Consider the following 12,459-nt stretch of genomic DNA (forward strand, 5'->3'; position numbering starts at 1 on the left):
TGGTGGACTATTCTCAGTCCAGCAGTGACAGTGAGGTGTTTAAAAACTCCAGCAGCGCTGCTGTGTCTTATCTACTCATACCAGCATAACACACACTAACACACCACCACCATGTCAGTCTCACTGCAGTGCTGAGAATGATCCACCACCCAAATAATACCTACTCTGTAGTGGTCCTGGGAGAGTCCTGACCATTGAAGAACAGCAAGAAAGGGGACTAACAAAGCATGCAGAGAAACAGATGGACTACAGTCAGTAATTGTGGAGTTACAAAGTGCTCCTATATGGTAAGTGGAGCTGATAAAATGGACAGTGAGTGTAGAAACAAGGAGGTGGTTTTAATGTTATGGTTGATCAGTGTACAGTACATTAAAATGCATTATGACCCAAATTAGGGTCTTATTTTTGAGCAATTTCCCATGTGTAGTTGCTGCTAGAATTCTCATTTTTCATTGGCAGTAATGGATGCTGCCTTGGTACATAAAGCATTTAAGTAAATGCTAGTTATAATGAATCTGATGACTGGAGACGGAAAAGTAATATCACTTTTATAAACCTTGGCGTTTATTTATTTCGTCGTTTTACACCATACTTACACCGGTTATATTCACGGCAGAAAGAGTAGACAATTGTCATGTCAGTCTATCATCCTTGTCAAGTGCTGTTTTTGTGTTGCAAACCATGGTGTTTAGTGTTCAGTGTTACTCTAAAACCAAACCAAATTATTTTTCCTTCACATTTGTATTTGGCAGCTATCCGTGCAGCAGTGTGCCGGCTATCCAAATCTTGTGTAACATACTGGTAATAGCCACGCTTCTGATAGCAGCAGTGCCCGAGTTCCGGGGGTTTGAATCCCGGGCTTGGCTATGTGAATCTAGCCATTGGGACATGTATCCTTAATGCCATATGCTTAGTGCACCTTTAAAACCGATCCCAAAGCCAGATAAACAAGATGATTGAGTCAGGAAGGGTATCTGGTTTAAAAACAGTGCCAAATGAAATATGCAGATGAATGATCCATTGTGGCGACCCCTTACAGGTGCAGTCGAAAGAAATGATCTCAGATAGCTACACTAGTATGTACTACAGCTAAAGGCCGGCTGATTCCAGATCTAAAGTGGCACCAGTGTCCTGGATAACCAGAGCTGAACTGGTGATTAAAGACTATGCTCAAAATGATATGCAATGCAATCAAGTAGAGCTTCTGTTTAAATTTGGCACCAGACCTCTATTCAGTCTTCAAGCCAACATATTTAATCTTTTACACACATGCTACAGTAATTACTCTTGATGTTTACTGTAAGGAACACTGTTAGAGAAACCAAATGGCATTTTTTAAGACCTTATATATTAATTTTGGAGAGACGTTTGGTCCTGACCTATGATGTACTGTAATAGAACACTTTTATTATATACAGGTGTACAGTACAACAAAATTCTTTTTTCTCAGCATATCCCAGATGGTACAGAAGCCGGGGTAAGTGAGCAGGGTCAGCCGTTGTATGGCGCCCCTGGAGACAAGAGGGTTAAGGGCCTTGCTCAATGGCCCAACAGTGGCTGCGTGGCAGATCTGGGATTCAAACTCTAAACCTTTCGATTGATAGCCCAAAGCTCTCCCCACTAGGCTACCACTGTCCTTAATAATTATCCCCACTAGTTACACTGTCTCTAATAATTCTGTACTGTAGTAATTCTAGTAAAGTTATACTGGTAAAAAACCTAGATGCAAGTTTACTGGTTATAAAATAGCCATTAAGTAGAAGCCTATGTTGACACCCCATGAAGGATTAAAAAAAAAAGACTAGAAGTTCTGTAGTGCATGGGTGTTGATAAGCTAATTGCTGTTTTGCTTTATAATTCAGTCACCTGTATTAATTATGTTGTAGTGACTGAAACCTTTGATGTATTACCAGTTCACAGCTGTGTATTGTGTGTACGTTTTAAACATATAAAATCATATATTTCTTAATGTGGTGGAAGCACAGGAACTGTGCAGTGCAGTGATTGATACTAGAATTACAACAGAGGAGTAGTGCACGGAATGATAATGATAATGTGTGTGTAAGTGTATGTGTGTGGGACTTCGTAGCATGCAACCAATCAGGGTTCAGGCACGGCTATTCACAATGTACTGTTTCTCATAATGTCCGTTTCCTTTAATCACTTTCTTGGGTTTCTCTTTTGTTAATATTTCACACCTTTAATGCTACTTGAAAAGCATTTAATATTTCTGACATTTTTTGAAAACTCTTTTTTGTCTGTACCTCAAAGTCAGAGTCATTGAAGCTGTAGACGATATTCCAGCCCAGCTGCTGGAACTTCTTGCGCTCGAGCAGAATGCTGTGAAAGAAGCAGAGGGAAAAGAGCAACTTGCGGTAGACGACGGGCTGTCTGCATCTAGAAAACTGCGTCTCTGTCACCAGCTGGTACAGGCGCTTCATATTCGACTTGACTCCCTGAAAGCACAGACAGAGATTTGCGTAAGTTTATCAATCAATGTATGTCTGTGTGCGAGTGTGTGTGCGTGTGCCACCCTGGCCATTAAAGAGATCAATGTCACACGTAAGAACAGTCCTATTGAAACCTGATCAATAAGTGCACAAATGGAGTAAGACTTGTTTTTCTTTAAAAGACTAAATATGTCACAGAAAAATACAAATCCAATAGGTAAATAATGGCAGTCCAATTTGTCATATGGCAGGATGCAGGGCTTTATTTATTGTACATCAGAACTGGGTAGCAGCACTCTTGATTTACTTGGGTTCATTTACCACCTTAATTACCCAAATCTTATTTATCTTAATATACAATATCTGAGTTATATATAAATATACACCAATCAGCCATAACATTTAAACCACCTCCTTGTTTCTACACACACTCTCCATTTTATCAGCTCCACTTACCATATAGAAGCACTTTGTATTTCTACAATTACTGACTGTAGTCCATCTGTTTCTCTGCATGCTTTGTTTGCCCCCTTTCATGCTGTTCTTCAATGGTCAGGACCCCCATAGGACCACTACAGAGCAGGTATTATTTGGGTGGTGGGTCATTCTCAGCACTGCAATGACACTGACACTGGTATGAGTGGATCAGACACAGCAGTGCTGATGGAGTTTTTAAACACCTCACTGTCACTGCTGGACTGAGAATAGTCCACCAACCAAAAATATATCCAGCCAACAGCGCCCCATGGGCAGCATCCAGTGACCACTGATGAAGGTCTAGAAGATGACCAACTCAAACAGCAGCAATAGATGAGCGATCGTCTCTGACTTTACATCTACAAGGTGGACCAACTAGGTAGGAGTGTCTAATAGAGTGGACAGTGAGTGGACACAGTATTTAAAAACTCCAGCAGCGCTGCTGTGACTGATCCGCTCATACCAGCATAACACACACTAACACACCACCACCATGTCAGTGTCACTGCAGTGCTGAGAATGATCCACCACCCAAATAATACCTGCTCTGTGGTGGTACTGGGAGAGTCCTGACCACTGAAGAACAGCATGAAAGGGGGCTAACAAAGCATGCGAAGAAACAGATGGACTACAGTCAGTAATTGTAGAACTACAAAGTGCTTCTATATGGTAAGTGGAGCTGATAAAATGGACAGTGAGTGTAGAAACAAGGAGGTGGTTTTAATGGTATGGCTGATCAGCGTCTGTATATTGTCTGTGCATTTATGAAACAACTTTTCATAAAACACTCTCCCTGCATACAAAGAGGGAAGCTGACAGATTTTAAATCCACAAGGCAATTACCTCCCTGCAGGTGTAACCACTAATCAATCCTACAGTTCATCTGCCAACCTTCTCCTTCCCATTGCATCCTTGAGCTAGGCCACACCCCACCTGTCACAAAACTGTCTTTCATTTACCCAGAATTATAGGTAATTATAGGAACTACTATTATAGGAACTAAACAATCATGATGACACATCCATATCTTTCAGAAACTAGCTTGTAATTGTAGATAAACTGTGGTCTTGATCTTGACTTGACTTGATCTAAACTTAGCCATGAGTCACTCTATTAGAACTTAATCTCAGTGTTCATTATCTCAGCATAGAAGTTCTATGTTTTGACACACATGCCTACTTTTCTGGGTTTTATACTGTAAGCTGACAACAATCTGTTGAGTTAATATCTCGTAAGTACAATATGAACATGCATCAGCTCTGTACGTGTACACTAATGTTACTGGAGGACATCTGTACTGACTGTCACGTGGGAGAAAGGAGGACTCAAACGCAGAGATAATATAAATTAAAGAGCTTTATTTTTATTTGATAAACAGAAATATAACAGGAAAACAAAAAAAACCTAAACTAAAAAACCGATCGGAACCTCCGACGGAAGCCGCCGGTGAAACCGGCAGAAAAAAGGCAATAAGAAAAACTAAAAGAGAGCGGACACGAACCCCGGTCTTTTGGGTGAAAACCGGGGACTTAAACACCGCGCCACCCAGGCACGGAATGAAGATACGCGTGAGCGCAGAAAGCGCTACTGAAATCGGCCGCGGAAGCTACAAGCTCCGCTGAGCGTTGACCCCAGCACAGCGGTAGGCTGGCGGGGAAGTGATGCGGAGCGCACGGCTTACGGTCGCGGTGACAGGGGCACTCCGATCTAAAAAGGGGAAGAAGAGACAAGCACAGTTAGGAAGCTCCACTTGCGGATTCGAACCAGGGTTGGTGGCAGACCGGCCAAGCGCTTAACAAAGTCGCCACCCAGCGGTTACCGAATCCAAATATAATGTTCCATAAGAGATACTGCAGCAAGGTAGCACCAGCGCCACACAGTGGTCCGGTGCGCACCCGCTAAGCTAATGGCTAACGAAACAACGATAGGCAGTTCAAAGACTGCGCGGCATCGCACCACCCTATTTCAATGAAGACAAAAGAAAAACCTCAATACCTCAAACCTTGCGGTTTCTACATGCCCGAATGGCCTTATGCCACCAGGGCTACCACCTAAGGCTACGAGAACGGCGTGGGCGAGCTACCACCGGCAACAGGAAACAAACAAAAGGTGCGACACCCGCCACTGTGTGATGCTGGCTTAAGTAGTCATCGCCACAGCTGCGGGTGATCAGCCCTAATTGGTGACCCACTACTTATGGCCTTGTTTACTGAGCTCTGTAAGACCTGTTTCGCTGGGAACCCGGGGCACGTTCACCAGCTACTACAGGCTTCGTTATAGAACCCCCTCCTCTAGGGACAGCTCCTGAGGTCCCAAGACCCGCAGCTAGGTTCCGTCGGAACTCGCGGATCAGTTCCGGGTCCAGGATCTGGCGAGCCGGTACCCATGAACGTTCCTCAGGGCCGTAACCCTCCCAATCCACCAGGTATTGGGTGCTACCCTGAACCTTCCTGCTATCCAGCAGTCGGCGAACCGTGAAGGCAGGGGCCCCCTGGATGATACGAGGGGCGGGGGGTTTGGGAGGGGGTAAGACTCCCCCGCACATAAATGGTCGGAGATGGGAGACATGGAAGGTTGGATGCACTTTCATGTGGGGAGGAAGCTCCAACCTATACGTCACCGGGTTTATCCGCTTTACCACCTTGAATGGACCAATGTACTTGGGTGCCAGCTTGTGTGGGGCACCTCGAACGGGGAGATCCCTCGTCGAGACAAGTACTCTTTGGCCCGGCCGGAAGGTAAGAGCCGGCTGCCGCCTGCGGTCAGCCTTGCGCTTCATAGAGCGCTGGGTGGCTACAAGGGCCTGCCTAGCTTTCCGCCAGGCGGCGCGGCAGCGGCGGACATGAAGCTGTACAGACGGGACCGCTACCTGCTGCTCCTGCTCAGGAAAGAGCGGCGGAGGGTACCCGAACTGAGCTTCAAACGGTGACATACCAATCGCCGAATGATGCAGGGTATTGTGAGCAAACTCTGCCCACATCAGCTTATCCGACCACGTGGTCGGATTCCCTGCCGTCAGGCACCTGAGCATCTTGCTCAGATCCTGGATCAGCCTCTCCGACTGCCCGTTGGACTCCGGGTGATACCCGGAGGATAAGCTGACCGAAGCGCCAATAAGTTGGCAAAAGGCCCGCCAGCACTGGCTTACAAACTGCGGGCCCCGATCTGACACAATGTCTGATGGGACCCCATGCGCTCTCACCACATGTTGCAGAATGATTTGCGCGGTACCCATGGCGGATGGCAGCTTGGGCAGCGGAACAAAGAGGCAAGACTTGGTGAATCGGTCGACAATTACCAATACAGCCGTGAACCCTCTGGACTTTGGCAAGCCTGTCACAAAGTCCAGGGAGATGTGGGACCACGGTCTAGCCGGTATTGGTAACGGATGAAGAAGGCCCCTTGGGCGTTCTCTGGGGCTCTTGTTCAGAGCACACACAGAGCAGGTACGGACAAGATCACGTACCTCATTCTCCATCCCCGGCCACCAAAATCTTCGGCGCAACAAAACCAGGGACTTAGTCACGCCTGGGTGCGCCGCAAACGGGGAAGCATGAGCCCATTCAAAAACCTGACGCCGTACGGATGAAGGTACGTACAGTCTGTCAGGAGGTCCCCCATCGGGGTCGGGTTCGGCCCTTTGGGCGTCCCGAATGACCTTAGAAATGCCCCAGGTGACTGGGGCCGCTATCTGGGTCGAGGGGATCACGGGATCAGGTCCGGTCTCCGACCTAGTCGGCTCCCACTGTCTAGACAGGGCATCCGGTTTAATGTTTTTGGATCCCGGTCTGTATGACAGTGTAAAGTGGAACCTTCCGAAAAATAAGGACCACCGGGCCTGACGAGAGTTCATCCTCTTTACTTGTTGGATGAACGACAGATTTTTGTGATCCGTCCAAACAAGAAAGGGATGTTTGGCCCCCTCGAGCCAGTGTCGCCACTCCTCTAATGCCAATTTAATGGCCAAGAGTTCCTTGTCTCCAACCGGGTAATTCCGCTCGGCTGGAGTCAAGCGGTGCGAGAAGAAGGCACACGGATGCAACTTCTTCCCTGGCCCCACTCTCTGGGACAGCACTGCCCCTACTCCAACCTCAGAGGCATCCACTTCGACCACGAAGGATTCCTCTGGGTCAGGTAACTGCAAGACAGGTGCAGTTGTTAAGAGAGCTTTGAGCTTATCAAAAGCTTGTTGGGCCTGCACCGACCATTTGAAAGCGCCCTTACCTGTAAGGGCCGTCATTGGAGCAGCGATAGAGCTGAAGTTCTTAATAAAACGGCCAAAAATCTTTGCAGTTGGCGTAAAGAACCTGGAGTTGGCCACTTCTCCACAGCAGATACTTTAGCCGTGTCCATGCGCAGGGTGCCCTGGGAAACCACGAACCCCAGGAATGAAACCATGGGGGAGTGAAAGACGGACTTCTCCAACTTGACAAACAAATGATTGTTGAGCAGGAGCTGGAGAACTCGTCGGACATGCCCTATGTGTTCGTCGATGGACCGACTAAAGATAAGAATGTCGTCTAAGTAAACATAGACGAATTTACCAAGAGTCTCCCGCAAGACCTCATTGATAAATCTCTGGAAGACTGCGGGGGCATTCATTAACCCAAATGGCATCACCAGATACTCATAGTGGCCAGTGGGCGTAATGAACGCAGTCTTCCATTCATCCCCCTGCCTGATCCGGATCAAATTATACGCGCTGCGAAGATCGAGCTTTGAAAAAACAGATGCTCGCTGAAGGGCTTCGAAAGCCGTGGCCATCAGCGGCAGCGGGTATCGATCCTTGATCGTTAAGGCATTTAGACCGCGGTAGTCGACACAGGGGCGCAGGGTGCCGTCCTTCTTACTTACAAAAAAGAACCCTGCCCCAGCTGGGGAGGACGAAGGACGGATGAACCCCTGTTTGAGGGCCTCACGCACATACTCCTCCATAGCGACCTTCTCTGGGCCGGAGAGCGAGAAAAGGCGCCCTCTAGGGGGAGTAGAGCCGGGCAACAAGTTGATGGCGCAGTCGAACGGTCTACGGGGGGGCAAGTCCTGCGCCCGGGACTTGCTAAAAACCTCCCGTAAATCATGGTACACAGGAGGAACTGTGGTCAGATCCGGGGTCTCCATTCTGAGTACTGGCGGAGTGTGCCTCGTGCCAGCCTGAAGCAGGCACGAATCCTGGCACCGTGTTCCCCAGATGAAGATTGACCCGGTGACCCAGTCGATCTGGGGGTTGTGTCTTTGCAACCACGAGTGACCCAAGACCACCTGGAGGTGAGGAACGTGAGTCACTAAAAAGGTGATCCGTTCCTCGTGGTCATCTAGGCGCAACGTTAACCATTGCGTCCGATGGGTAACCGGGCTGCCCGCTACGGCTCGACCATCCACAGCATGGACCGAGACCGGCTTGGTTAGCGGTTGGACCTCTATCCCCAGCCTGTGTACCAGATCAACATCAATAAAACTCTCCACCGCCCCCGAATCAACACATGCCCTAAGGCTTGTGCCCCCCGAACCCCAAAACAACCGGGCCGCAAGAAACAGGCCCTGAGTAGGGATGTTAATCGGGCCCTCTCTCGTGTCCCTGGCACGAGAGCGGCCTAGTTGTTTTAAAGGAGGCCTAGATCGAAAGGTCGAGCCCGATGCCGGGCGGGCATCGGGTCTTGACGATCCAAGCTGCATGGGTTCGGGCTCTGGTTCGGGTGGAGGGGCAGTGGGAGTGGCTTGCGCGCGAACAAACTGAGGACAGGTGTTCCGCTCGCGCGCACGCTGGCGAAGGCGAGTGTCAATGGAGATTGCCAGTGTGTAAAAAGCCTTAAGTGTGGTGGGTGGATCCCTAGTGGCTAGCTCATCCTTGACTTTACCTGCGAGGCCACGGTGAAAAATGGCTGTAAGGGCCCCCTCGTCCCAGCCGCACTCTGCGGCTAGCGTTCGGAACTCTACCACAAAATCGGCTACCGATCGATTACCCTGGGTTATGTCGAGCAGGCGTGGCCCTGCCTCACGGCCCCCCAAAGGGTGAAAGAAGGTCTCCTTGAGAGCCTCCTTAAATGCACTTTCGGAAGAGCACTCGGGGGCGTTCTGCTCCCAGAGGGCGGTAGCCCATTCTAATGCTCTTCCGGAAAGCAAGGAGACGATGTAGGCGACTTTAGAGCGTTCAGTAGGGTAGCGAGAGGGTTGTAGCTCGAACGCCAGCGCACACTGCAGGAGAAAGCCGCGACACCTCTTACCGTCCCCCGAAAACCTTTCGGGGGGAGGGATAGGGGTGTCGCGGACTACAGGCTCCGCAGGTTGGGCTACGGGATTAGGAGTGGGCTCCAAGGTAGGCGGGTGCCGGGTAAGTGCTGCTACCCGTTGAGCCAGCTCATTGAGGGCCACCTCATGTCTGCCCAACGCCTGCCCTTGGTGGCGTAAAGCGTCCGCGAGGGGTCGGGGCTCTGCTGGGTCCATTACTGGTCGCACCTTTCTGTCACGTGGGAGAAAGGAGGACTCAAACGCAGAGATAATATAAATTAAAGAGCTTTATTTTTATTTGATAAACAGAAATATAACAGGAAAACAAAAAAAACCTAAACTAAAAAACCGATCGGAACCTCCGACGGAAGCCGCCGGTGAAACCGGCAGAAAAAAGGCAATAAGAAAAACTAAAAGAGAGCGGACACGAACCCCGGTCTTTTGGGTGAAAACCGGGGACTTAAACACCGCGCCACCCAGGCACGGAATGAAGATACGCGTGAGCGCAGAAAGCGCTACTGAAATCGGCCGCGGAAGCTACAAGCTCCGCTGAGCGTTGACCCCAGCACAGCGGTAGGCTGGCGGGGAAGTGATGCGGAGCGCACGGCTTACGGTCGCGGTGACAGGGGCACTCCGATCTAAAAAGGGGAAGAAGAGACAAGCACAGTTAGGAAGCTCCACTTGCGGATTCGAACCGGGGTTGGTGGCAGACCGGCCAAGCGCTTAACAAAGTCGCCACCCAGCGGTTACCGAATCCAAATATAATGTTCCATAAGAGATACTGCAGCAAGGTAGCACCAGCGCCACACAGTGGTCCGGTGCGCACCCGCTAAGCTAATGGCTAACGAAACAACGATAGGCAGTTCAAAGACTGCGCGGCATCGCACCACCCTATTTCAATGAAGACAAAAGAAAAACCTCAATACCTCAAACCTTGCGGTTTCTACATGCCCGAATGGCCTTATGCCACCAGGGCTACCACCTAAGGCTACGAGAACGGCGTGGGCGAGCTACCACCGGCAACAGGAAACAAACAAAAGGTGCGACACCCGCCACTGTGTGATGCTGGCTTAAGTAGTCATCGCCACAGCTGCGGGTGATCAGCCCTAATTGGTGACCCACTACTTATGGCCTTGTTTACTGAGCTCTGTAAGACCTGTTTCGCTGGGAACCCGGGGCACGTTCACCAGCTACTACAGGCTTCGTTATACTGACTAGAACACTAGTCAATACATAAAGGTTCCTACTGTTATTTATTCATTTATTTTATTAGGATTTTAATATCATGTTTTACACACTTTGGTTACATTCATGACAAGACAGGTCATGACTGGTTACACAAGACTGGTTACACAAGATTCAACAGTATTAATATCAAACACAGTCATGGACAATTTTGTATCTCCAATTCACCTCACTTGCACGTCTTTGGACTGTGGGAGGAAACCAGAGCTCCCAGAAGAAACCCACACAGACACTGGCAGAACATGCAAACTTCACACAGAAAGGACCCGGACCGCTCCACCTGTTAATTAAATCCAGGACCTTTCTGCTGTGAGGAGACAGTGCTACCCACCGAGCCGCACAAGTTCCTAATGTAAACAAAAAACTTAAATAACAATATGGAATCACAGCATCAACTCCTCACAGAGCATTAATAATTTATATTGAGAAATTATTCATAATTCTCAATATAAATATATAATATAAATATTAATCATTTATCATTTATACTGATATATTTATCAAGTATAATGATCAGCCAGTGGGGATTTGTAGGGAGACAGTACAGACAGACAGCACCTTTTTGACTGTCTTTGTACTTGATAATGTTACACAAAATAACCACAAAATTATTTTGCCAAGTTCACACCCACTCCTTACAGCTCATTTTAAAAATGGTAAAAAATAGCTGACACACTAATCCATTAAGCAGCGTGCAGTCCATGTAACTGACAGCATAAAATAGGATTTGAAATGACTAAATTACTCTGGTAATATCTAATTATTATAATTGTTAAAACTCCACATGTAAACCTAATCCAGAACAGAAAAAAGTCTGCTTCCGATATAAAGACTCAGTCTGTATCCTGGTAAGGAGTTGTAGGAAGAAATAATTTATGAGTGAATTAGGAGTGAATTACTTTAAAAACCGGCTGAGGAGGAGAGAAGAAAATGCACTTTTTAACAATATAAATTATGCAGAAGCTTGGGTGGATCAGACTTAGACTAGCTAGCTCACAAAAGAGTTTAAGCTCCCAGTTTCGAGTTTCAGCAGTGCTAACGACCTGGCTGGGGGCTTAACAAAAAACAACTGGCCCCAACTTAAGTAGGGATGGTGAGATATGGTTTCTCAACTTCTTGCGACAGCAGATCCTGCTGTCTGGTTGAGATGCCAGCGTAAGAAGTAGAAGTGCACATCATGCACAGAAAGACTCTCTGTATGTGGTATGCTGTCTGATGTAAAGTTTTGTTTGTTTATTAGGATTTTAACGTCATGTTTTACACTTTGGTTACATTCATGACAGGAACGGTAGTTACTCATCACACAAGGTTCATCAGTTCACAAGGTTATATCGAACACAGTCATTGACAATTTAGTGTCTCCAATTCACCTCACTTGCATGTCTTTGGACTGTGAGAGCACCCAGAGTAAACCCACGCAGACACGGGGAGAACATGCAAACTTCACACAAAAAGGACCCGGATCGCCCCACCTGGGGATCGAACCCAAGGTGTAAAGAGGCGGAAGCTAGTCTGCAACCCTTAGTGGTCAGTGTGGAGGTGGTGCAAGTGGCAGAGGAATTAGAATGGAAGTTTGAGTTGTAAATGACTAGAGCAGGAGAAAAATGGAAAAAATATAAAATAAAATAAAATAACCACAGTATTTAAAATTCAAATTTTACCAGGATGATTTTCATGGGATTGTTATTAGTCACATTGCATGTACTTTGTTGACCTTGTGTACAGTGCTGTCTGGTAAACTGTAGTGTGAGGTCAGCAGGTCTAAATGACACAAAACCTTGTCATACCAGTTAATGCAACCCAGTATTTACATGACCTCGGGGTGTGAATGGGCTTTTGTATGTTTTTATCCTATCACGGTCACCTCTGGTTTGCTTTTTTATAGTCCAGACTTGTTTCTATATAACTATACTTTATGACTCATGTACTGTTAGAAGTGCTATACAAATAAAGATTATAATGTACTTTATTTACGTCTGGCATACACTGTAAAGCATGGATGGTCAATTACATTTACCAAGAGGGCAAATTTTACCAAAGCATGTAATATTTGACCAGATGA

General features: G+C 47.4%; 1 protein-coding gene across 1 annotated transcript in view; it reads right to left on the minus strand.

The window, feature by feature from the left end:
- dnah2 (dynein, axonemal, heavy chain 2) overlaps positions 1 to 12,459 on the minus strand; it is a 294,787-nt gene that overhangs the window by 16,270 nt on the left and 266,058 nt on the right. The window contains exon 79 of the mRNA XM_062993580.1: positions 2,265 to 2,456. Coding sequence (XP_062849650.1) covers positions 2,265 to 2,456 — 192 coding nt within the window. The remainder of the gene's footprint in view (positions 1 to 2,264; positions 2,457 to 12,459) is intronic.

This window comes from Trichomycterus rosablanca, chromosome 4 (genome assembly GCF_030014385.1).
Source record: "Trichomycterus rosablanca isolate fTriRos1 chromosome 4, fTriRos1.hap1, whole genome shotgun sequence".
Lineage (NCBI taxonomy): Eukaryota > Metazoa > Chordata > Actinopteri > Siluriformes > Trichomycteridae > Trichomycterus > Trichomycterus rosablanca.